The 27,643-nt window shown below is 37.4% G+C and overlaps 1 protein-coding gene across 14 annotated transcripts in view; it reads right to left on the bottom strand.

Annotated features, from left to right (window-relative positions):
- Window positions 1-1,045: 1,045 nt before the first annotated feature.
- Window positions 1,046-27,643, bottom strand: part of PPFIA1 (PTPRF interacting protein alpha 1) — a 60,260-nt gene continuing 33,662 nt past the window's right edge. For 2 of the 14 annotated variants that reach the window (XM_074586356.1, XM_074586350.1), the window contains 16 exons: window positions 27,287-27,521; window positions 24,480-24,509; window positions 23,551-23,702; window positions 22,618-22,790; window positions 21,475-21,568; window positions 15,107-15,188; window positions 14,778-14,978; window positions 13,883-13,945; window positions 13,321-13,347; window positions 11,421-11,596; window positions 11,228-11,325; window positions 9,012-9,187; window positions 8,349-8,417; window positions 6,206-6,371; window positions 4,832-4,902; window positions 1,046-3,475 (listed from right to left, as the gene is read on the bottom strand). In XM_074586356.1, the coding sequence (XP_074442457.1) occupies window positions 4,844-4,902; window positions 6,206-6,371; window positions 8,349-8,417; window positions 9,012-9,187; window positions 11,228-11,325; window positions 11,421-11,596; window positions 13,321-13,347; window positions 13,883-13,945; window positions 14,778-14,978; window positions 15,107-15,188; window positions 21,475-21,568; window positions 22,618-22,790; window positions 23,551-23,702; window positions 24,480-24,509; window positions 27,287-27,521 (1,801 nt within the window). In that variant the 3' untranslated portion in view covers window positions 1,046-3,475; window positions 4,832-4,843. The remainder of the gene's footprint in view (window positions 3,476-4,831; window positions 4,903-6,205; window positions 6,372-8,348; window positions 8,418-9,011; window positions 9,188-11,227; window positions 11,326-11,420; window positions 11,597-13,320; window positions 13,348-13,882; window positions 13,946-14,777; window positions 14,979-15,106; window positions 15,189-21,474; window positions 21,569-22,617; window positions 22,791-23,550; window positions 23,703-24,479; window positions 24,510-27,286; window positions 27,522-27,643) is intronic. The other 12 variants (XM_074586366.1, XM_074586352.1, XM_074586359.1 and 9 more) reach the window with 7 other exon arrangements.

Below are 27,643 nucleotides of genomic sequence, written 5' to 3'. Positions count from 1 at the left end.
TGTATTAAACATAGGGTAATTTACCCTATAATCTGAATATAGCATAATTTAAAAGCTGGGCTAAACTTACTCTTAAAAAAAGATGTCTGCTAGAGGAGAACGCAGGCTCTGAGCACCTCGATCCTTTTGGCATTACTTTTGGTTCTGCTGCTGTGCCCTTTCGGAGAGTCTTCACCTGTCCCTCTGTTCACAGGTAGGAATACCAACAACACCTGTATGCCACTTTTCATCCATCCATTCCTACATGCCATATAAAACCACAAGGTGCCGTTACCTAAATTAGACAATTCCCTCTTTTTCTTTTCAAAAATTACTATTAACAAAAAATGAAATTAATAAAATTTAGAATAACTTAAGTTTAAGCAGTGCACCAAAACTACGACCCCAAAACTTGCATTAGTAAGAATTAAAAAAACCACTTTCCTTTTAAAGGCAAAGTAATTCCTTAGTTTCAACAAAAATATCACCCCTCAAATAACTCCTCAAACATAACATTGTGTCAATTCTTATTTACCTGAAAATAATTAGTTTTGCTGACACCCTCCCCCCCCCAATCTTCACCTACCTAGTTCCAAGCATAAATTCTGCTGCTGAGTTTTAGCATGATAAATCTACTACTGTCCATAAGACAATGCAAATGCAACGTCTCGTCTTTCAATTCTACATCAGTTTGAAAGGAGAAAGATTAAGTTATAACATCAGTTTTGAGATGCCCTGCCCTCTAAGCATGCAAAGATTGCAAGTTTAAAGTTCTCTCAGATAATTCTACCATCTCCTTATTGCAGATAAAATGCATACTTTAATTGTTATAGCACTCTTTCCAACTAAAGCCTTTAAAGACATTTGGCAGTTTACAAAAAGTTATATTTAACCAAGCTTTATTTAAAGACTACTGTAACTTATCCATGCCTTTTACATACGCATTGCGTGTTTTTCTTTCCGGGAGGGTTTATTAAAATTGAGCGAGAAGTGTTTTTCCCAGTTTCTCCGAGATAGCTTTGCTGTATAATTCAGAAGGAAGTCACCACACAGTTTTGCCAGTTCGTGAAAGCTTTTTCTATTTCACTCATTTATTCTAGCTCTCATGTCAATTCCATTGTTCCGTAACAGTTAAGGTTTACAGCCTTAAAATAATAAACGTATTTTCTTTTCACATTTTACAAGTCTATTCCGCGTTGTTTTCAACTTTTGAGAAGCAACAATACATGACTTTGAACACCTACTATCACATCAGTGACCGGAAACGTCTATGCAGTTTTTTTTCTAAACAGTGAGGTTTAGCTGAACAGTGAGTCAGGATCTCTTTCTGCAGTTCCATTTTAGCTTTTTCTAGAAAGATAGATTCTCTGGAAATATAAAAGAGACTGCAAATGATCGGATAGCAACTCATACAGACAAGCTAGACAAACAGAGATGCATTATTGAACAATGTTTAAAGCATCAATCACAATATTTCTCCATTCCATGCATTCCACATCCTGCTGTCGCTCTAGAGGACATGATGAAATAGGCTTCACTACTGCTTCGATTATTCTGTAACTTTATCCTTCTGTCTTCTCTTCTACACAAGAAATGGTTTACAATATATTAAAATCGACATAAACAGCCCCATTGCGACCCAATATTGTATCGGTTCCCTCAAGTCCTATGTTTCTCCCCAAATATCACTATGGTCATAATCTCATTTTATTAACAAAGCAACCATTGCTGCTATATAGAACAGCACACTTCAGTCTTCATCACGTGGACCAGAATACACTGAAGTTGCGTGATAGTTTTTGTTACTATTTTTAAAAGCAAATCATAGCTCTAATACTAGTATAAGTAGGCAATAAAGCAGTTTTCTTCGGAAAACTGTTTGGGTTTTTTTCAAAAACTGATTAATGCGCGTGAACTTGAACAATTCCAAAGAAAACGTCACATCTAACAGAACATTTTTCTACTGGAGAAAAATCGTCATTTGAAACAAGATCTACAGGGCAGCAAACAATCATTAAGATGCTTTATTGACAATATCCACTCACCGCAAAAGTATCTGCCTGCATACAATTAGAGCTTAGCTTTTCAATAGTGTTTTATTGGCAGTGGAAAAATGCATCAGTACTTTATTGAAAGAAAGCAATAAATAATACTGTGATAAAAATAGTTCAAAAGTAGACTGTACATATTGTTACATAATCTGAAAATACACAAAAGATTAATAGAAAAACAGAACAGTAACAATGAATTTCAGTTTTACAAGCAAGTTAAAAGTGGAAAACAAAATAAGAAAAAAGACATGCTATATATATTGTTGCATAATAAATAATGCACCATCTGAACAGATTCTTGCTGGCTTTTTAATATGCCATTTACAAGTGTTCGATACATTTTCTACTCGTACAGTCCAAAATGGCTACAACCATCAAAATTAAAAGTCCAGACAACTCTTTAGAACAAGTTTACAAAACACAAAAGATGACTTACATAAGAAAAGTAAGGCCTTTATTAGAAGTTGCACTGCTTTAATTTTCAGCCCATTGTACCTTCATCTTTCACTACTGGTTTGACATGAGCCTGCAGTGCTTCGTGATTGGTCCGTTAAAATTAGTTTCACCAGCATCTTTCCACAAGTGTTTTCAATCAAAAAGATCAAGGACAAAACCTCTGTGGCCTGTGGATTACGACCAGGAATTATCGTGAAGTCTATCTTCCTCAGTTAAGGAAAAAAAAATAAAATAAAAACAGTTCGTGGTTTATGGCTTGTTTTCAGTCACTGTGAAGACACGCTATATAAATACAGCAGAGTGTTATGACCGAGTCAATCACTTCTAAAACGTGTTCCATAGTGTTAATAGTTCTTCCCAGCTTTTAAAACAAGTTATAATTTTAAATAAAGACAAATTCCCACTACTTGACAAATCCTCTTTGTGGAAAGGGACAGTTCTGAAAAAGAAGAACAAGCAGGTACCATACCGCCTACAACAACATATGCTTACCTGAAAAAAAGCCGGACTTGTTTTCAGACCTAAGCTAACATTTCCAAAAGACAAAATATATACTGCTTGGTGTCATGATACTTTTACAAAGGTATTAAAATCCTTTTCACCTTCAGTTTCATTATTAAAAAACAATGATAATTACAGTAACTGCATAATTTACAAAAACCCTATATTACTTATAGGGACATATACATACAAGCATTACAGTACATTCAGTTGGAAAGACTAAAATTAGAATAAAAAAATCAGCAACGATTCGATTTGTAGACTGAATAGAAACAGAAAAAGTAAGTAACTATATAAATGAGAAGTCACATAAATATAAGAAACATTTAGATTCTAAAATATTTTCTCTATAGTACTCATGAATTTATTTGCTAATTAAAAACTCTGTAATAAAATATCTCAAAGTGTCCATTTAACAAGTATTAACAGGTTAAGGGTTCCAAATGTTGAAAATGCTGCATATCACCGGTAGAAATAGTGTGGGTAAACTGTAAAAACAATAACAAAACAAACAAAAAACACACAAAAATCCATTAGCATTTTTGTAAAAACATTTAATTCTAAGTTTTTCACAAACGGCTCCGTACTGTAGCAGTCATGCACTGAGTAATTGCCATGCCATGATGTATACGATTTTATCGCCTTCTGTAATCTTCACTTGCAATGCAAAGTAAAGCACATGAGGTCAAATATTTCTGCTTCCTAGTTTTTTATCCTAGGTCATCTGACTACAGAAAATCCTGAAACACTGGGGAGAATCAGGGGGAGGGGACGGCGTAAAACTTCAATCATCTTGAAACTAAAAAAAAAAAATTTCAGATAGCCCCCGAGATTAGAAACTGATATGATGTGAGTTGCTATGTGCAAGAGATTCCCCTTCTCAACATTTCAGACATAAGAACTCCTTAGAACTAAACTTGTATATGCAAAAAGGTTCAGAATTTGAAGTAAAGGCAGCCGATACTTGAGTTGGTAGGGATCTTACTGGTGAGAAGAAAAGAAAGAAGCTGTAAGCAGAGGAGACAGGCAATTTATAGCCTGTGGAAGATACCAGCTGGTGACAGAAAGATTCACTGGATTTTGATTTTTTTAAAACGCAATATAGTAAAAAAAAAAATAATTTAGTTTCCAGACTTGTTTGCAAAACAAGAGAAATATTGCTCCATGAGAAAATACTGCAGAAGAAATACTGCTGAAGAAAAATAATTTCAAATCCTGGAGTAAGAAAAATAATTTCAAATCTTTCATGCATGTATTTTGTGTTATCAAGCTGCCTTTTATTGCCAGCACTGCTCACAGCTACCCAAATTTAGTCTGCACGTAGCTCAATCCAAGCAGACAGCCTAAGCAATCACGGTGGCATGAAGTATCCAAGAATTGCAGAACTATGCAATTACCCCTATAACAATTCAATATTGAAGTATACTGTGGGATACCTTTGACCAAGCGAAGATTCTGAAAGATCAATAGTCTGAACTGCAGCGTCACACTCCAAACTATTTTTTCCTCTATATGCCTACCTTAGTTCCCTTCCCTCCTCCCCACTTTTCATCCAACCTTTGATTTCAACACTTTCTGCATAGCTAATTAGTACGGGTCCTTTTTGAGGCTGTTTAAAAGAAAAAAAAAAAAACAACCCTCAAAAGAATACAATCTTTAATATATTTAAATACTCAAACACTCATAGTCTTCATGGTAGGAAATAATCTCCAGATTTTCAATGTAACAATCTACCCTGAAAACTTGAAACAGTTTTGTAAGCGTGTGAATTCACTGTATTAGAACACCTGACATTTTATTTCCTAAATAGCTGCTTTACTATTATACCTATCAACTTTACTCACCAGGAGAAGGCTTTAACAGGAGTAGGTCCTTACTGTAGCAGAATCCAATCTTTGTGTTCCTGATACACTGCCTATTTCAAGAAGCATGGGAAGACATGCAGAACACAGCATGCATGTTAGTTTTCCAAAAAAAAAAAAAAAAAACTCCAAACCAAAAAAAAACCCACAACACCCTTTCTCACAGCAATGTGATTACAGCTACCGCACTCACCCAACTCTAAGGTTACAAGTTAGAAAAGCAGAATTTGTTTTGCAGTTTGTCTATTACCCACTTCCAGTTTCAGCGGTGAACAAAAAGAATTCTAAGAAACAAACCTGCGTGCCAACTAGCACACAGAAACTGACAAAGGTAATTTTAAAAGTAAATTATCTTCTATTTTATATAGTTTTTACATATTTTTCCGGGGTTTTATATCGTAGTAAGAAAGGGGCTTTACATGGTAAAGACTTCACTTATTTTAATTTACAGAATTTTCCACATGAATTCTGGAAAATGTTTTGTGCTAGTGATAATACTTAAAACATTTTAGAGAGCAACATCAGATGGCAAAGGTTGTTTCTTTGAGCTTTACTCATAAATACAATTTTCGGAATCTGAGACAACCCTGACAGATTATGCTGAAGTTCTCATCTTGTCTGTTCCAATTATACGCATTTCCATTTATTTTCACTTGTGTTTTGTACATCAAATCCAAGTAAAAGTTTATTCTGGTGGTAGTAAAGACACCATTTTTAAACAGACAAGATACCTCACATGACAGGTGATCAATTTCCACTTCGAGGTGGGTTTTTTTGGGGGTTGTTTGATTTTTTTAAATACATCTCTCTGTGTGTGTTGTGCACATGAACACATACACAACATAGATCGTTAAGCACACAGCAACGGCGGGAGTTGTGATTTCAAGTATGATCAATACTTAGATGACCATTGCAGGGGAGTAATGCACCTTTTAATGAAGTTTTAATAATCGCAAAGTTATCCGAGGGAGTTTACTGCATTTTTTAATGCATTTTACTGCATTTCAGATATAGGACTTACATTGGTCTAAGTGCTGCCAACTAGAAATTATGCATCATGTGATTAAGAGATTTCTACTAAAATGTAATTTTATTTTCCTACTTTAACATAAATTTATTTCTAACGACAATTCTCATTTTGTTATTCCAATGAAGTAAAAAGAAACTCCAAATCTATTACAGCTTCCTGAAATGATAAAGCACCCTATGGTTAAACACGGTGTTATATATACATATATACACACAACCATGCACAAGGCAGATGCTTTTATGCAGCAAAAAGGTAATTTGAATTTAATTCCCCTGTAAACTCAAGCAAAAAAGTGCATCATGCTTAAAATAAAACAAAATCAATACCATCAATCTGCATCTTCTTTGGCTGCATAGAGGGTGAAGACATTGAGGTTGTAACTCTGAAATTTGCAGGAAGAGTCTCTGCTGATCCAGCAGCTAAACCTCTTATGTCCTTTGGTCTAAACTTCTTTCTCCATGAAGGTGCTCTCCTAAAGCTCTTATCATCATCCTGTTACATTGATAAACATCATTAGCGATTCAGAAAATGTAGGACTGTTACTGACATTAAAAGGATTACTGACAATCTTAAGGAAACGCATCACCACCCAATGAGCTAACGGTTCAGGTGCAATAGCAGCGGACGTCTTCATTCGCAACAGCCTGTGTTCATTTGCTAGAGTGTAGGCTCTTCGGCTCAGTAACTATGGAAATTCATGCGCTCGGCACATTTAGGAAAAAGGTTTGTACTTCAAAGGTTTGTACTTCATGGTTTGCATTAATTCCTAAGTGTCACATCACTCGTTCTTAGGGGGTATGAGGAGTGGAGCAGGTCACAAAAGCTGCTTTGGGAACACTGCCATATAGAGGCTTAATTTGAACAATTGCTTTTAACCTTTAATTCTGTCTTACAGGAATGATGATACAGCTATTATGCTTTCTCATGCTCCAAATTCCGGGAAATGATAGTGAGGAAGAAAAAAAAAATAAAGCGTAGCAAATACTATATTGCCATGCAACGTTTTCCTTAAGCACTTGGATAAACTTAACTTGTAATTACCCGGGTGCACTTCCCACCCCCATTAAGAAATGTGCATCTTTGAAGGAATATTCCACTTCAGAAATACAATACTGCACTTCCTAAATACAACAGTTTAAGTCTCACTTCCAAAAATGTCTTTTGCAGTGAAGGTATTGTGTCAATGCAGATATACCCATTGTGCATCTCCATTTGCCAACTTCACCTTTAGAAACAGTTCAATCACTTGAATGCCATTTGACCTAAAATTTATCCCTTTTTAGAATTAGGCGACAAGCGTCTGCATTATTTGGAGAGAGCTTCAAGATCAACAAACTGCCCTGTGCTGCTAGAAGAGAGCAAACATCCATTCCCTCAAAGCTCCTACTCTTGCAGTTTGAAATCACTTAAGGAAAAATACCTTAGAAAAATATCAAGCTGCTTTTTGATGATGTTATTAAAACCTTAGTAAAGATGCATCCTGAGAGCTGTTGGGATGTGCCACAAAAGGGCTGCAACAAGTTGGTTAGGCAAAAAATGAGCACAAAACCAATCAAGGTCTGTCACAGCAGCCTCCTTCCTCAGCATACTGGCCTGTGCTTCACCTCGCTGATCCAAAAGCAGCCGAAGTCAGGACTTTCACACTTCCCCTGTCCTCTTCCTCATACTAACACAAATGTTTCTGAGATATCTGACTGGTTCCGTGGCCTGGTTAACCACGTCAGGGTTTCACCACCTTAGTCTTAACCCAAACCACTTCCGCCCAGACGGGTGACCACAAACTCCCATGAGCACCAAAGAAGGGGTAGCTCAGAGTTCGGAGTCTCTGGGGAAGTAACACCAGCTTGAAACCCTTCACTGAGTTACAGCGTATAGCAACTTAAAACGTTAAAGATGCAACGCTCTCTCCTTTACGCTGTGGGTTCACAGGGTCTACAGAAGAGTCTTACAGAAGTTTGTTAGAGTTTTATACTCATTACATTTGAATGAAGCGTATACACTGTAAGAGCACAGACTGCCTGACAGAAATCACTTTGATGTGCAAACATAGCTGGTGGTCATCTATACTGGTATTAACAGGTATTAACACACAAAATTTCTTGAAATACATTCCAAACTATTTGAAATACTGGACAAGCTATACAGTGCTTTTCTCTATTACAGCTTATTCATCTGCAACACTGGTCACTAGTTTTTCCACATTTTAGACAGAAAAAAATTCAGCCTAAAGTGCTGCTATTAGATATTAACCACGCAAACCACACAAAACAAACTTGCAATACTTTCACATTCAAAGTCATCTCACCTAAATACACAAGACCTGCCATACTCAGAAACTGTCAAGACAAAGAATTTCAAGTTAAGATTTCCGTCCCTATTCTGTCAATAGCTTAAAGAGGTTCAAGCTAACTTCTTTCACTTAACAATTCTCAAAGTTCCCAGGACCATAAAATGAGTCAAGTAACTTACTTCGTCAAGTCTTCTGTCAGTGCCCATAGCAAGAAGGTTATTAAATTCCCTCTCCAGAACAGCACGAGCCTGAAGTTTATAGTACAGAAGAAACGGAAATTAATTCCAGAAGATTACTAATTGGTAACCTATAGTAATTTTTAAAACTTAATATAACCCAAATTGCTTAATGCCTTCTTATCAAGTTAATAAACATACTTAGTATTTGAAAAGTTACAATTGAAGTTGTAACTTATTAAAAAAATCTAAGGAAAACTTAACAGCTCCCCCTTCCCTTAGCTGTGATAAGAAAGTTCATTATTTTTTGCTCAAACTTAATTATTTACAAGTAAAAGCTAGCAAAGAACAAAAACGATGAGTTTTACACTAATGCTGTGAAGATGGGCTATGAGGATAATACCTAATATATTTTTTTAAACCAAATTTATCAAACAATTGTTAGTAACGATTAGAAAACAGTAAGAAAAGCACAGTTCTATGTTTTTCTCTTACAGGATAAAATGATTAAGGATAACCTTCCACTTCCAAAGTTTCTAGAGCTGGGAATAGAAAGACATACACTTACCTAAGATAAAAAAAAACAAACCACATTCAGTTCCGTTTTTAACCTTCCTAGAGAGGAGAAAAATCCTATTGCCAATAAAGTAACTACTTATTGCTTACCTGTGTGTTTTGAGTGGGTATTTGTAACAAGAGAGCTAATGCATTGTAATCAAATGATTCATCTAAGGCCACAAGTGCACCATGAACTCCGCTCTCTATAAGGTTATTCGCGTATTCTTTAAGACCAATGGACACTACCCAATGGATCATTCTTTCATTGCTCCAGACAAGGACATCTGTGGAGAAAAAAAAAGTTGTCCAATTTACAACAATACAACTTTCTGAAGAAAAAACCCACAGTTCTTTCTTGATCTGTATGCTTGTGTCAGGATTGATTTTCACGTATACACAATTCATCATAAATGCTGTTAAGTTGTAGCCCTCAAGGAACTGTGTTATTTAACATTTAGGCTGTGATCTAATCTGCCCCTGCCTTTTTAGTGTGCATGAAATGCTCTGAATTGGCAACAAAACTTCATGCTTCGAGTCCAGCGCTCGGTGCTGGATCCTTTCCATGCAGCGCTTTTCCTTGCGCCCAGAAGGAATAGTCCTCGCGCAGCCTCTTCTCTCTGCCTGCAGAGGGAGGCTACAGTCACAGTGAGAAGTTCAGCTGGGCACTGAAGTTCAGAAGCGCAGATGGGGAAGACAGGACCTTCTATTCTACACAGCCACTTAGGGGCCTGGACCTCGCCCAAGACAGATCGAGTACTTTGGGGAAAAAATTTTACTACTCGAAAGGAAAAAAAAGACATCTTATAGCAGCTTCTCATGTACCTCCTACTGAATTTGAACAATAAGCTTTATTTATTATTGTTTAAAGCTTTATTATCATAGAATGGTTTAGGTTAGAACGGACCTTAAAGATGATATAGTTCCAAGCCCCTGCCCTGGGCAGGGACACCTCCCACCAGCCCAGGTTGCTCCAAGCCCCGTCCAGCCTGGCCTTGAACCCCTCCAGGGATGGGGCCTCAGTTATTATTTATTATTATGTAATTATTCTATTTAATATTATTATAACATTTTATTTCTAAATACATTGTAATAATATTATAATAGTTATATTATTATTGTTTAATGATTTATTAATTAATTATTATTTACTAGTTTTATATCTTATCTACCTTCAAGTTCTGAAGGTGTTCGGTTCAGTAATGCAGACTTTCCTTCAGCTTGTGTACGCATAACACTACGCTTTCCCACAATCAGAAATTTAAAGTAGAAAGTAAACCTATTTGAAGCTTTCTGGAAGGCATTTCATACTGTAACAGTCTAACAACCAATATACTCTCATCTTAGAACTTTTTCAAGGAAAAATATTATAAAGCAGCATTTACATGTTCAGCCCAAACATGAAAACAACTGTGTTCTTACAGGTAGGTGTCTTTACACTATTCAGGAATGTCTATGTCAATCGAACTGTTATAATGATCCACAGCATGTTTCTGGCCTGTGACAACTAGCATTCTACCCAAACAATTCCCAGGAGGAATTAACGAGTTTTATATTTCAAGAAGCAACTCCCTGTAGGCAACAGATGCAGCCATACCACTTCAGAGACTAAAAAAGGCTTACGAGCCACAACACAGGCTTGTTTCATGGCAGTTACCTGCAACTCCTGGGAACGTTCTCAGGCACAATTAGTAGAATAACCTCCAGAGGGTATCAACGCTTTAAAAGGAAAAGGGGAAGAGCAGGCACAGAGGCTTCTAAGGAAATTGCGTATAAGGTAACCCTAAAATTTTAGCCTAAGACATCTCGTACTAGGCAGGGGACAAAACTTCTATGGGAAGTCTTGGAAACGACTGTGAATTCCCACCCCGCTTTTTTCTTCTTCCTCCTCTCTTGTTTAATAATCACCATGAATCTGCAAGACAAACACCTAAGTCGCTTGGATATTTTTTCATAAAGTGATGGGCAATAAAAATTACCAGCCACAAGCAACAACAGAATCATGTAGATGCAAAGTTGTTATGTCAGAACTGGGGGAGAAAGAAAAAAGATTTTCAAAAACCTCACCCTTCTAAAACACTGTTTCAAACTTCAGAGCAGTCAGAGTTTCAAAAATGCCTGCATTTGTAGCACATCTCTGCATGAGTGAGCAATTTAAAGACGTGTTTCATGATTCGCTGTTCAGGGCGTCCATCCAGACACATCTCTAACTTTTGATATTTTATAAATAATTCCTCCCTCTAATGCCTTTTTTTTTTTAATAAATTTTTGAGGCAGATCAGTGAAAAGACAGTAGAATCAGACCGAGGTCAAGACAATGCACTAACCCTTAATTTCATTCTGGCTTTCTTCTCTTTTTCTTTCAAGTTCTTTTCGATCATAATTCAGTCTTCGTAGGCACATAATTCCACACTGAAAACTGTTTCTGTTTAGGAAAAAAAAAAAATTAGGAAAATAAAATCATTTAGAGATAACGGAAACATTTACTGTAGGTTAGGTCTCCAACTTAAATCTATTTACCTGTGAAAGCTGTCCACCATTTTAAGTTGCCCACGCAGATCTTTTTTAGTTAAATGATCCAGCATGCGAGCATCCACAAGACATTCCATGAAATAGCTGCGATACTGAGGGAGCCCCAGACTAGGGAGCCATTCGTTGCCGATCCACTCATGGTTCATATCACCATATGCTAGCGTCTGGTTTTAAAAGATTAAGGAATAAGCTTGTTAAAGTGAGAAATAAAAGAGAAAAAGCTTTTTTAGGCAACATATTTTAAAGAAAAAAGAAAAGTGAAACAACGCTTGCTTAATTCTTAGCCTGTAAATATAAGCAAATAAAAGCATTGAATACTACTGTGAATACACATTTTCAATTGAATACTGAAAACTGTGTGTTTTCTGAAGAAGTAGTCCTCTGCATGAAGAAAAGCAAGTTTAAACACCCAGATCAGCAAGTATGAAAAAATATGCAAAAGCTAATGAAAATAAAAAAGAAAGACTAATCTACGTGGTCTTGATAGCAAGAGCCATGGAGTTTCGTTTTGTTAAAATGTTGAAAATACTGTATCTCTTGAAAACTAGGGGGGCGAGTGGGGATCTTATTTTTCACATGACCATATAAACACAAGATATCAAAAAAAAAAAACAAACCACCCTGCAGGTTTTTTTTAATACACTTAACTGTTTTCAGAAACTGATAAAAACCCACTACTGAAGAACAAGCAATTCTAAATGCTAGTCCTTATCCTGACAGGGGGGGACGGGGGACTTATCTCACTGCATTTTTGACCTGCAAATCACCAGGCATTTTTTTGGAGAAAGCGTGCATGAGAAGAGTTTGTAACTACGCATCTTATCATTCCTCGAGCAAGAAAAAACCGCAGCTCCTTTTTTCAAAAGTCGAGGGTAATAATTCATTTTTACTGTGCAATTAAATGTCGAAAGCTTGGTTTCTCCTCTGGAGGAAGTATCCTCTAGAAAGGAGCAAGGCCCCATAGAAACGCATTTCTACAAGCCATCACTAGGTAGCAGACTGAAAGAGCATGTTACTCCTGAAACAGGGAGGCAAGCTACGATTATTACCACTGACAATCTGCAAATGAGTATCCCAGTCGTAATTAATGAGACTTAAACAGGTTTAAGCTGGAGGGCAGCCAGGCGAGAAGAAACTCTACTGTCCAAAGATATGGGTCGCAGGCAAATCCTGAGTTTCGTTTATATCCCTGTATAAAATACTCAACTATATCAATGCCTGAAAATACAATTAGGATTTGTCACCACTTTAAGGGAAAACAATTGATCGAGGAGGATTACAGAATTAGTGCACAGAAATCTACTTAACCACCCAGGCTCTTGTAGCACACCTGTGACGGTGGCCAGGTTGAACAGGGACTTTCTGCACAAAGCAGATATTCTTCTCGGACTTCTGGCTTCCCAGAGAGCCATCCCCCACCAAAACACTCCACGCTTTATGTCATGAAATTATTTTAAAATTTGATCTAGTATGTTCAATGCATAGAATACAACAATGCTTATAAAGAAAGAGTAACCACGTTTTGGTGACTTGTAAGCTAGAGGATAAGTATTTCGGAAAGCTAATGGTAACAAAGACTTCCGAATATTCTTCCCCCTAACAGCCCTATTATTAAAAATCCTCATGCATAGCTTTTTTGTGATGTACTGTGTAGCAACGTATTTTACAAATTTTGAATAATGAACCACCAACTCTTGGAAGTGCTAGAAAACATTAAAATATTTAAATCACCTAAATATAAAAATGTATCTTCCAAGTATGTATTACACAGAGATAAGCCCACTTCCAACCCCCAAGCCACACCAAAAATCACTAAAAGAAACTGCTATAAAGGAAACATGCTCTAATTATCATGACAGTTTACATAATATTACATAAAGTTTCCAACCTGAGCCCAGCTTCCCTCCTCATCTTCCTGTTACGTGGTTAGAAAAGCAAAAGAACACATACATATTAGTATTTTAAGTTTAGTAAGGAGATCAAAGATAAAAGATGCACTGCAAGACTCTACGTCTACTGCATACCAAAAAAAATCTAGATCAAGCAAGCATCATGCATTGTAAAAAAAGAAAATGTAAGGCACTCATTTTCGTATGAGAGGTTGCAAAACCCAACTACTGATTAAATTTTCCGGAGAGAAGAAATTTCCACACGAATAATTCAATTTGTCTATTAGTTAATCAAATCAGAGCTCCATTTTACAGATTAGAAAGAGCTTTGTTTACAATTTTATCAGTGTTGATTTCCCCCCTCCCCTTCTGGAAAAAAAACTATCAAGATGCAGATTACAAGGTTAATAATTAGAAGAAGCAATGATCCAGAATTTTAATGTATTAATTTGAAAAAAAGAAAAAAAAAAAAGAAAAAAAGACCAAAAGGCACTTGATTCAAGTGTTTAAAAAGTGGGAAAAGCACTCTAAGGAACAGAAGTGGCAACACTATAAACTAACCGTTTGTTGTGTGGCTGTAAGATTTTCCATTTCTTCATGTGTTACCCAGACATTTCCCGTGGTCTAATATGACCCCACAGGGAACCAATCCCATCCAGTGAAAGGAAAGCAGTAACAAAGAGGAAAGGTTGCAGAACATATAAGCAATCGGTACACGTAAGGAGCAGGCATGGGCAAAAGCAATGGTTTCTAAAGTCTTAAGTATAGGTAGATCTATCGAAAGTAATGGCATGGAATAAAAGCCTATTACCATGGATCACTTTTCGTCACAGACATTAACAAAATCGAATGCGATAAATAGCTTACGCTGATGTAATTAATGGGCAAACACTTGACTTTGCTCTAATGCGAAAAATGCATTTGTAGGCTAGTACGTAATCCCAGGAATCTCAGAAATAATTTTAGATTGCAGGGCAGACAGATTCATGAGAGGGAATTCACACTAACTTTAAGTGTCTAAATATAGTATAGTATAGAGAGACACGTAGACTCCTAGTTTATGTATTCTGGAGTTAAAGGCCTCATACCTCAATTAACAGAGCCTCCAACTATTTTACTAATTTCTGTACGCACATTCTTTACGTACTTTATCTGTATTATAAATTCTTCTGAGTCCAAAAGATGAGGCAAATAACATGTCCTCTAAATATTTTGGACCACATACTTACACTGATATAAACTTCTTTCCTTTGAGAAAGAAAGCGTAGATATTCCTTCATTTAATTTTCATGAAAGGAAGAAACACCCTATACTTAAATAATGCGTTCCTCTACGATTTAATGTTTCCAGAAATTCTTATTTGACATTCAAATCCTTTCAGTTACATGTCTGCAGTAGAATTTTTGGAAATTCTAATGGTTCTAAAAGATGTTTAATGCTGGATGACTTTCCTTACCGTCCTTGAGGTGGGAGGGGCAGATGGACTTGTTAGCGACATGATTTCTTGAATGGCCAACCTCAGCTTCAGCCTGTGCAGAGGATTACTAATTCCGATCTCACGCTGTATTTCCGTATCAGACAATGCTGACATGATAGCACCGCTTTTCACATTTGCTCGGCAAGCAGCCACATACCAGGCTGGCATCCCAACCCACAGCTGAAACACAAAAAAAGGAAGTAAGCAGGATCTGGAAAACATTCCTGGCCTCCAAAACCTGTAATTCTTTAGAAGTCTGTACATTGAGGTGCGGGGTTTTTTTTATTTATTTTGGAGAGACCACTTACCTCCAACCACACCACCACAGTAGGTCCATCCCACTGTGCAAAAGGCAAACCTTGTCTTCTGGCTTCCTCTAGCAACTCATGCCTACAATTACGGAAAAAGTTATTAATAAAAAAGAGAAGCTAGTTATAACTAGATGTTACAATTTAAACTTTGCATTCAATTTACTATTTCCTTTTCAACAGTTAACTTTCATCCTTTCTCAGCCTTATATGATATAGCCACTAAGGCAGTCACAGCACACGCACAAGGACTACATAGCGATGGAAGCTGAAGCGGACGGGAAATTTCAGAGTGGGAGAGATGCCTTGCCTTTCGGAAGTTTGTGTCTGAAACTGTCACTGACACTCTAACCAGCACTGCCAACACAAAGTGGAGATGTCACACTTATTTGTCATTCAGATTCTCAATTGCTGCAATCTTCCGTTCAGCAAATTAGACTGAAGCAAAGTAGTCATTTTTCCTCCACATGCGGATTTAAGACCTGGGGAAATGTCTGAGCACATCAGATACCCATGCCATCGAAACGGTACTGTCCACCAGGCTGTCGAGGCTGGGAACTGGGGCAGTAACCCTTTAACTGGTGAATTTTAGTCTGCACCAGTGAGCCTGTCAGAATTTCAGGCCCAGCTTCAGACAAGCATCCTATTCAGAGCGCCACGCTTTGGCAATTGTATTCTGAAAGGCCGGGTACTGAAACTCAGCTTTCATCTCCTACGATGACACCATTTCCTTTGTTATTCTGAAACAGAAGAGACTGACGTTTAATATTGACAATTCAGCTTACAGAAACAATAGAAGCCCACAAGAGCCCTATAAATAGCTGCCAAAAATATTTGATAAACCAAGAGACAAAAACTAGTGTTGCAGGTTTAAGCAAGCAATGTTGCTTGGATACATCTGTCTGAAAAAAATGGATCAAGTCTGAAAAAAGGATATTTAAGTTGCCTTTGAGAGTTAATTGTATATGGTTAAGTCTCCACTCACTCTCCTCAGAAGTTCAGAAGAAAAATTTCACCTAATGGGAGAGTTTTTACTGTTCTATGCTTTTTATTCATGCCTGCAAGAGTAGAATTAAGAAGATAAGCAGCAATACTACAGATTCAAGATCCCATGTTATGTATTTATCATTTTCTCACAATTTAAAACAAATAAAATCTCCCTGCCTTCAGAAACGTACCGTTGAATAGACCTAAGATGATGAAATATTTAAAAGCTACAGATATTCAAGAGCTACTCCGCAAGACATCTTGAAAAGGGGTCACTGACAGACTAGTAGCTTTCTTTGCTACCTCTGCAAAACAGATATGCAGTGTTCAGCACACCTAGGATCCTCGCGTTTTATTGGTACAGAATTAAATATAAAAAGTAATCAATGAAGTAATAAATATACTAGCAACTGGTTTATGAATACTGCTTCTCCACTGCATGTCAGTAAATTCCTATTGCTCTACAAGAATCTCCCAATACTTGATCCTAATTAAATGTGCTGCCTACAAATTAAAAAAAGGAGAGGAAGGAACTGCCAGATCACTGGTTACAAATAACCATTTTAACGTACCCACTTTAAGACCCAACAATTAAGGTGGAAATAGTGTTCAGCAGTTGGCAGCTCAATAGCTAGATTTCACTAACAAAGAAGAGAAGCCCATAAAAGCTAATACATATTTGTGCACTTCAAAAATCTACATATATTTCAAAATTAGGAATAAAGGATCACCTACTATCCTGCTACGGCGGAACACATTACATTAATCCCACAAATCTCTAGCCCTGAACACATGCAGTTTTGCTTCACTTCGTTATTTAAAGATTAAAAAAAACGAGAAAAATAAATTAATACGATATTAAAAAATACCGCTTGGTAAGAACAGAATAAAATGCTTAATACTGTATTTGCCAGAAAGGAATGCAGTTTTTTTCCCCAAGTAGTTTAACTTCCAAATTGGCATCTTTGTCTTTTGGTGGTTGCGGTAAGACGAGGGTGCCGAGAGGAAGGTCCACGAGTGATGAAAGAGCACAGACATGCCCAAAGATGGCCCTACGAGAGCACGTTACCGCTGCCTCTGCCCCAGCTGCTTGGGGTATCCTACGGAGTTCAGAGAAGTGCAATTTAATTCCTGGTAGTTTTATAAGTCCCCCTGGGTACTTCAGCAAATCATTCGGAGATGAGCAGTACAGGGCATGTACCGAAAGTGCAAGGAGAGGTTATGATGCAAACTCTAAACTCATGGTGGAATCGTATGCAGAAAACAATCATCTGCCTGGAAGGAAGGGTTATGTGATGGAGGTAAACATGGAGAAATAGAAACAAATAAAGCAAAAATGTTTATGAGATAACTTCATGCAGAAATTATTCAGTGAGCAAACACATCCATGAAGTAGAAAATTAATAGCGGAATTTGTTCGTATGCAAGAAGAGACAGAAGCTTGCTTGCACGGGAAATCATTCACTCCCCTGAAAGCTCAAGACAGAGCACAGGCAGAAAACAGCTCATGGAAAGAATTCAAAGGCAGCTGCTGTTTTATCTGCAAGCAATGCATCAACGGGTTTTTCCTGCAGCAGGGAACTTCACTTTTCCAACAATCCCCTTCCAACTTCACCAAGAAACTCACTGCGTGCCAGCGATACATGATCCGATTACGTAAAGATCACAACTGATGGGCCAGTTCAGTTTCCCAGGCCAACCAGTTATACCATTTCAGAAGCAAGTGCAAAAATCCAGCCTCGTATCTTTGTGAGGAAAAAAAGAAAACAAATCTTGCAGTAGTGTTGGCAATCTTAACAGATAGTATAAAGCTGGCACCTTCAAGGTCAAAAGAATGTCAAAGGAGTAGCTGGCTACTGGAATAACTCTTAGGTGACAAACCCAAGGGATAGGTGTCTACGGACGTAATAAAAAGCTGGCTGAACCTCACTTGGAACGGCAGACCAAGTGTGCTGCTGCAGGAGGGGAATGCTGCTGTTAGACACATTCAAAAAGCATCTAATGCCAGCTGTGGAGAGAGCATAGAAATTGTGGTCATACGGGATGAGAAATGATGTCAAAACCACAGGTGCTCGATGTAGTAGCAACACACGAGGCCCTTTAAAGATTATTTGAAGAATTTGTATTTAGAATGGCTCTTGGCAGGCAAGCATACGCTGACCCCACAAGGAAAACAGAGCAGCTCGGGGCAACATCACTTTGTCACTGGATTAAGACAGCATGGGAATGGATAAATCCAGAACTTGCAGCCAAAGGGGAACGCCATATTCCAGATTTCTCGGATGGAACTGAAGATAACGGATTTGGAAGAAGCCAAGAGAAGAGGGACTGTAGGGAAGGTGGTGAAGAGAGTGATACTGATGGCAACGACAGAGTTGCAAGGTGTAAAAACTGAGAAGCAACAGTACTAAAATATGAGATGAAAATAGACTAATTTCAGGCAGAGCATCAGTGTAAAGTTAATATCCATATTATACATTGACTTCAAGTATGTAGTAAACTTTTCCTGTATAACTTTTTTTTAAGAGCAGTTATCTTAAATTTAGGGTTGCCTTCCTGTCTGATTAATACAGTATTAAGTTTGTTGTGTTGCACACAGAAAAGCACAAGTACGGTTGTGGCAAACACTGTCAACAGTACAGCTCACAAAGAAGATGAACAGCACGAACAAAACACTAAAACTAACATAAATTTAGTAGACAAAGAGCAACAGTTTTACAGAAATACATCTACCTTGGAAATTAATTGCCACAAACATCTACTATTGCTAAACAGCTTTCAAAACCCAAATTACAAAACTAATTCCATCTAAGTAGGGTTTAATATTTCCATTATAAAAATTCACACCGTGCAAATTAAGACGAGACACTGAAGTAACATTCACACTGAACCAGACGACACTGGATTTATTTCAGCAACACATTTTCACAATAAGTTCTTTTTAATCTCATATCTCCTCTCATAATTAGACTTTTTTGAAAAAAAATTAGAGCTTTTAATATATTGCTAAAAAATCCAACTGAGATTTATCATAATTTCACAACAATCCTAATAAAATAAATATAAACTTACCCTGATTTTGCACTACCACATCAAATGGTAAACAAAAGGAAAATAAAACAACGAAGGAAAAAAATATAAAACTAGGATTAAACTGAACTTAAAAGCATAAAAAAACAGACAAATAATGAATACTGTAATTTAATTCTGTAACTATAAATAGGGTTTTGTTAGTAAAGACATTGAATACCGCCCCCGGCCTGTTTGTGTGCATGCATGCAGAAATCAGGAAGATACGCAAGCGAATAGGGATTAGAGACAACTATAAATAGAAATAGCTGTCATTGTTCCAAGCATTCAGGTAACTGGAATTATTTTCACTGAATACGGGATTTTGTAAGTGAACAGTCGGCCTCCAGAACTTATTTTAACCCCACCCTCCTCCAATATCAAAGTGAAAAGCAATTCAGAGCAGCTTTATCGCTTTTTCTTTTTGATAACAAAGCACCTTGCGAAGGCAGCAAGGGATCTTTGACACTCTGTGATAATATTGCTTCCTACATTCAGAATACCTGTCAGGATTCTGGAACAGCTGGATTGAAGTATTTTGCTGGGATTTTTAAAATGGTAAGATTTACTTCTTATGCAAGTTCAAAGCACCCTGCTGCTGCTCTCAGCAGTAAGAGTAATAAAACTAAATATGATGATACCTATCTTCGTCTCAGTCTTGTTTCATACCCCCTTTCACTAAAGTATCTGAATCATAGACACTTTCCTGTGAAAAAGCACATACTCATATTTAATTGCTAGGCAAGGCAATTTCAAACTAAGTTTTCATTTGTCTAATACAGACACTTGAAGCAACCCACAACATGCAGCCATGAGGCATACTTTTAGTAAATACCATGATGTTTTTGAAAGCCATGATTAATCTGCAACTGCATTTCTTGCATTTATTAAAGCAAGACAGTATAGATTGCTTTACTTTAGAATGCAGTTTGTTGCTGGCATCAAGAACGATCTGTATTGTTCAAAGAACAGGCCTACCGCTACTTTGACATGACCAGATTAAAACTATTTATTCAACCAAGATGTGGTATGACTTTAAAGCTCTGTAGAAAAGGGAAAATACCGGATCATAATAATGTACGGTTGCCTTCAGTGTAACAGGCTGAAGAAAAACAGCTGAGCGATCTGTTATCCAAACAAAACCACATTCCATTCTGACTTTTCAAACCAACACACTGCTGGTTTTCATTAGCAGTCACTGGGCATTATTCTTATTTGTTAATAGAATTTAGGTACTGCAAGAAATCTCTTGCAAAGAGAAAACGAGCACATTTTCTTTTCAACATTCGCTATTCTGTCTTCAGAAGGCAAGTAAAAAAAGGAAAACATGTCTGACCTTGGGCAGAGTAAAGGCAGCTGAACGGAACAGAAGCAACAAAAGTGCAAGGTATACGGCTCAGCTTCGGGTGGAAAAATGCTAAGAATGCCTGATCCTACTTCTATAAATTTTAGCGTTTCCTGTATTACCATATAAGCGTTAAGTCAAGATTTCTACTAGTAGCAACAGCTATTTTTCAGCTATGACTATGACTAAAGCTTTTGCTTCATCTCTTCTAAGTCTGGGAACAACAAAGCATGCATTACTCAAAAGGTAAACATGAAACTACAGGTTGTCCTCAGACACACACTGAAAAAATTCTCATGACTAGGAACAGGTAACTACGTACCTAAAAGGTGCCTTAAAAAAAAAGAAATAGTCACAATTTATAAAAAAGAGGAAATCAGGAGTATATGGTGCAAGGAAAAAAGATTTCAGCTGTTGAAATGTACGAGAGAAAATGTCGAGAGAACCTTAAACAGAAGTGAAAAAATTAGTGCACACAGCAGCAGTTAGCAGCTGTAGCACAAAAGGAAAGACTTGCAGAGTCACCTGCTAGAAAGGACAGAAGGATGGCTGTACAGAACAGCTCACGCTTTCACCCTCTCTACTCTCTCACACTCTGGAGCAAGTCACAGCCAAAGGCAACTCTGGGAAATCTTCCAAATGAATTAAACCCAAAGCAGGTATGAAACATAACAAATCCGGGGGAAAGGTTTGATAAGAGTCCACTTTTATCTCCAAGTTTGTTTATTACAGCAATAAGCTTTCAGCATTGAAATTAGTTTCAAACTTATCATGAACTATGCCACTACTAAAAATAATAAAAAATAAATAAAAAATAATTTAAAAACATTCTACAGAGGCTTATTAGCCATAGCACCATACTAGGGAAAAATACCTGAAAACAAAACAAAATAAAAAAAGAAAACAATACATTTTTAAACAAAGCAATACCTTAACAAAAAAGGATTAAAAATATTCAATGACTTACTTTTTCTGCATTTTCCTGTTTTTTTCTGCCTGACCTCCAAGCTTGCTGAGACCTAATGCATCCTGAGAGGAACCATCTGCTTCTGCCATGCCAACTACAAAAAACCAAGACAAAAATCAGTCTTGTTATTTTCTCAGTTCTGGCCAGCTATAACTCAAAAATCACTGTTGCTTTGCTGACCACAAGTATTTAATCCTTGCTAATATTAGGACAAGGGCTAATGGTTTTAAACTGGAAGAGCGGAGATTTAGATTAGATACTAGGAAGAAATTCTTTGCTGTGAGGGCGGTGAGCCCCTGGCCCAGGTTGCCCAGAGAAGCTGTGGCTGCCCCATCCCTGGAGGGGTTCAAGGCCAGGTTGGACGGGGCTTGGAGCAACCTGGGCTGGTGGGAGGTGTCCCTGCCCAGGGCTGGGGGTGGCACTTGGTGGGCTTTAAGGTCCCTTCCAACCCAAAACGTTTTACGATTCTATGGTGATTAGTGATCAAAAATGTACAAAGCCAAACCTCCAGTCCCATCTATCGCTCCATTTTCTAGTTAAATTAATACCCATCAACATGGCGTATAAAAACAGGAAAATCAGATTTGTATGGACTCAAACAGGTGCTGTCTAAAACCAGCTGGAGTCACACCAAGTACCTCCTGTTTCAGCTACCTGTAAGGTGAATTCTCAGTGTTCCAATATCACTAACGGCTGGCATCAGCATGAAGAGTACTGCTTTAGGCAAAGAATTACACAAAAGAGAAAGGTAACCGTAGCGTTTACTAAGCCAGCTGGGTTCGTTTCAAGGGAGTTCCTTTGGGTCCAAAACGAAGACATGACTGTTGGTGTCAATAATAACAAAAGCCTCTTTCACTTCCGAGATCCAGTTGGAATTTTGGTTTCATAAAACAAGCCAGAACAGGTCAATAAGGTTCAATAACCTGACTACATGAGACTAAAAGACAGCAATAGCTGAACAGCTGAACTTGCATCCTACACTCATAAAAGGACTACCAGAAGATTTAGTGATACTAATTCCAAAAAATGCTGTACATCAGCATCATAATAATCAGTCATAAATATGCACAAACTGACACATACATCATAAAATTCAGTCTTTCACTCTCTCTCTTATTGTGCAAAACAAAACCCCAAACCAACCTTGTCCTAACGATTCCTTGCTTGTTTGTCCAGGTCGTCCCTTTTCTTTCTTGCCAAACAAGCGGCCAATAGAGGATTTGATCCCCTTCTTTTTGGGGGCTTTATGAAGTGAATCTTGGCTACTATTACTGCTACTAGGATTACTTGTTTGCCCATCTTGTGAGCCTGTTGAACTTCACAAAAAAAAGACGAGTCATAAAGAAGCGCACGTACAACAAATTCACTGGGATAACAGTGAGGGACAAGTTCAGGTTTCTGTGCAAGTTTATAAAAGTAACTCATTAATGACATCTAATTTCACCTTTTAATGAGTCATGAAAAGAAACGTATCTATGAAATACTTATCATTAAATAGAAAAAACAGTGGAAAGGACTAAATCATGCAAGAAACGAAGGGATATAATATTTATATGCTATAACATGGAACTACAGGTCAATTCTTACTTTTTTAAGAAACAAGAATTAAAGTGTTTAGAGTGCAATTCAGAGAGACTAAAGTTGACAACACAAGTTCCTGACAAACTGAGGCAGACAAGGGTTTACAATACTTGAGTTCAGTCCACCCCAGATACCCAGGCACTTTGAAAAGAACATCTGTCAGTCAAAATGATGGTAATTTTGCAACTTATTTCTGAATTTCTAGCTAAATTCCCATCTATGAAAGACGACTGGAATTGTATGTCTGGAATTGTATGTCTTGCATTTCCAAAGCAAACTTAATGCAGACCTTGAGTTCCAGAAGAATTCTTCACATAAAGCCACTTCTGATCATTAATAAAAATCTATGCTCTTACTGTTTATATAACATAAACACCCATTTATGCATTCATGCTTTTTACTTCTGAGAAACACTTCAATAGCTAGGCCAAAATCCTGAAACATTAAGTGAAATACCAAGTTACTGGTAGGCTTGACTGATTCACAGCTACTTACTTCCTTATGTCCCTGATATCTTCATGGCTCACTGTATGCAAAGCTCCTTTTTGGACTCTGTCCAAACGCAACGACCGAGGTGAAGAAGGCGGTGATGTCTCACATTTTATTGTGGTTTTATCATCTCGTACCTCTTCTCTAGAAGCTGGAGACTAAAGGAAAATTAATGAAAACTTGAGGGGTTAGTTGGAAATACCAAAACACGAATGCAACATCAACACTACACAAAATATTGAAAGGAAAACTCAGTTATTTCGGTGATTAATTACTCTTGCCATTACCATTCTGCAGTTGCCTATTTTTTGTTTGACTTTCTGGATTTTCTGTTACCTTCATGTGACAAACTACTAAATTTCAGTCTTAACTAGTGAAATGAGCAAGCTGCACTCATCTTTTAGTTCTTAGCTCTATGAATGAATAAAGTAACATCTTCAGCACCATAAAACTAATATACAAAGACAAAAAAAACAGAGTCCTGTGAACAGAAGGCGTCTCAGTTCTCACTGTTGTGTGTTTAGACAATCGTTAGCAAGATTACCAATTCTATGAAGTCAGTTTCTACATACCTGTGGCTATGGCTTATCTCAAAGTTTGAATAACAGAAATTATTTGTGTGTGCACTAACAGACCTTTAAAATTAAATGTTGTTTCATGAAGATCGCAAAATAGTGGTTACAGACAGAAAGCAACAGAACAGTGCCCCGTACCAGCAAAAAAGCCGAACAAAAAAAAAAACCCACAAAACAAACCCAACTCACACTTATGTTAAGATGATAAACCATTTTACATTTAATATCAAAGAGCATATAATCTTGCATTAAGGTTACCCTGCAAGCGCTTTGTTTTATGTTCCTGTTATCCATTAATGAGTTTGGGGACAGGGAAGGAGACAGAAGGGGTACACCAGTAAATAAACTAAAGATTTTTACCTTTCTACGGTGTTTCCTTAAATCACTAGGCTGACAGATGCATGCAAAGAGAAGAAATTTGGAAAAGCCATATTTATTGTAAACTGTAGCAAAGACTGAAACAACTACTACAGACAAAACACGAGGGAGAATATAAATAACAATTACAGCAATGGCACAGAGAAAGATACGTTGTATGAAGTACTCTTCAAATCACAGATTACTTAAATGCAACCCTGAAGAGGGGATAAGGAAGAAAAAAACACCATAAACAAGACTTAGTGTTGTTTATCTACAGAAGTACTGTAGATATTTCAATGTATTGGTACCACAGGCAAATTAGCACACGAAACGTGCATTGTCTTCAGCAAGAAAAGCAGTAAGGTTCACGGGGGTGTAAGGTGTTGCTTTTAAAAAGCGAGAGGATTTCCTGTCGTATGTCAAGGACTCGCCTTGAACTCTACAAGCCACGTGGGTAGCCACAGCAGCTTCGTACGGTCTCTGCACTAGTCCCTTCTCACACCTTAGCCATTCCTGCAGCCGCTTCCTACACCGCATGAACAGCGGCCACGCTTTAATAGCTGCGAAAGACAGAGTGCCAACAACAGCTGTTTTCTATACAGTAACAGTGTTTTGTACTTTTTACTAAGTTTAAACTGCTGGAATGTTTGCACAGAAGTCTACCACCAGTTTCATTTCTCCTCTATCTCGCTTCCCAGGTGCTCCCCACCTCTGCCGGCGCACAGAGCAAGGCAGCAACCCTGAGTTACACAAACAAACAAGCTATCAAATTATTCAGACCAAGGCTGACAAAAGTTTAATTGAGATAATTTGTTTAATAATTACCATTGTATTCGGGGACAAATTATTTCAGAAGGGTTGCAAGGGACCTTTAAAGATCATCTAGTCCCTCCTCAAGTTCTTAGACAAAGCGCAGCAGACTCTTTTTAACCTTACTGGATCTTTCACCTATTAAATCTGATAATCCATAAAAATGAAAACGTTTACCATATGGAATAAAAACTGCCCACAAGAACGGTTCGAGAGAGCTGTAGGTTTCACAATTTATCATGTTGATACTTTTCATTTAATTTAATCACGAGGGGTTTTCAGCTAACTGAACTGCCTAACACCATTACTGCAGTTGGCATTAATTTAATGTTGCCATCCTGCTCATAAACTAATGCAACTTTCTATTAAAACACTGGAAAAGAGAACATGAGAACCCATTCAGTCTGATAATTTATAAGCCATTCCAAAACTTTCTAGAAAGCTCTTGTTCTGCAATTCGAGAAGCACGGCTTCATGCTTTCACAAAAGCTTTCAGAAATCAGTTGCCAGGTACTGAAGTGTCACACAAATACAACCGCAAACAATGGATCAAGTGCCTTTGAGTCACGATTCTTATGATCTAAAGTGAACTTAATTTTTTTACTTTTGTTCAGTTACACTGAATTTTAACATTCTTCTGATCTAGTCTTCATGAAAATAGCTACTAAAATTTGTATAGGGTTTTCTGTAAGAGAAGTACTTAGCTTAACTACTTACTACTGTGAAAAATTAGGATGTAAAGCACTCCACATTCTGAAATTTGTTAGTTTCTGTAAAAGAAGCGTGCTTGAACCCTACATATATGGCTACAGCTAGTACAATGATTTTTTTATTTAATGCAAGAAAGGCAAAATGATTACTTTTTTATGAAAAAAAAAAAACAAACCCAAAACTTTTTGGTATAGGTACACATTCATTTTAAGAAGCCAGCAAAAGTAGCTAGCTGAAATCTAGGGGTGTTCAAAAACAAATAAGAAACTAAAATGAGTCAAGTCCATTCACAAGACCAGGACCATTTACAGTCCACCTGCTCTTAGAGCGATGGGGAGCATTCCTTGGCTACTGGCTGGTATAGTACAGACATTGATACAGGGGCAGTAATCCACGACAATAAAGTACAGTAAGCGTGGTGTGGCATGTACAACTAGGAAGTACAGTTTCCAAATGCATATGCAAATATGGAGACAAAGGAATGCATCTAGAGCTAAGTTAGAGAAGGAGCTTTTCCTGGAGAGCGCTTGCAAATAAATACCGGTATCCAAGAGGCACCTTAGCGAAAGCTATTCCAAATATGAGAAACTCTTACAGTTTGCTTAACATTTATGTAAAGCCAAAAAAGTGGAAAACTTGTATCTTGTTTTTACAGATACGCTTACATGCACAAAGCAGCTCCTAGAAGGATTACGTTTTCTAAGCGGTCATAAGAATGTCAAAAGAATGGATCCATCGTTCTCTACTCACTGAACTGCTAAGTCCAAGCTACTTCACCAGCTACTAGGTCTAACAGATCATTCCTTTACCTGCCAGTCTTAACAGGTTAAAACAAGACACTAGCACTCATTAAAACAGCCGTGATACCTCCACGGTCTTCAAGATTAAAGCAATATATGCAAATCACTTTTTAGATGAGTTTTTAGTGGAACAGTGGACTGCTAACAGTCAACTTTAAAGCAGAGGGAGAAACTGACTGCTGTACCAGGGGTTGAAAAGAAAACATTATTTCTTCTAGCGAGAGGAATCAGAAGAAAGACCATAACAACAGACGGAATACTTAGGCATGAGATGTTGACCAATTAATAGACTTGAGTTGTGAACGTTTTTCCTAATCATTATGACTGTATCTTACACTTTTTATAGAAGTTGAAAGGAAGCAGTAGAAAAACCTAGAGAAAGGAAAAATACAGCTGAGTAAGAAGAAGAGGAAGGGGAAATTAAACAACCCATTTCCTAGAGAAAAGGAACACTCTTACAAAAAATTAAAGTTAATGGATACTTACCAGTGTCATGATACCTAGTCTGTCCACTTCCCGAGCTGGACTATGTGGAATTCGCCTTGGGGTGGAGCGACCACTGCCAGGTGGGGAAGAACCAGCAAGTGAACCACTGGCATAGGGAGGAGGAATGGAGCTCATGGACCGGAATCGGCCATGGGCATCCAAATTTCCACTACCCACTCTGCTTTCAATCTCCTCCGCACGCTGCTCTGTGTTTTCCTTTTCTTCTTGTATAAGTCTAAAAGAAAAAAGTTCCAAAGGAACATGACATTGAAACAAGTAGCATATAAATAGACTGAAAAATCTGAAAAAGTGGTGAACACACTGCTATTACCACTGTGCAGGGGTTTCTGTCAAACT

This window comes from Larus michahellis, chromosome 4 (assembly GCF_964199755.1).
Source record: "Larus michahellis chromosome 4, bLarMic1.1, whole genome shotgun sequence".
Lineage (NCBI taxonomy): Eukaryota > Metazoa > Chordata > Aves > Charadriiformes > Laridae > Larus > Larus michahellis.
The sequence above is the reverse complement of the archived record's forward strand: the minus strand, read 5'-3'. Positions and strand labels throughout refer to the sequence as shown.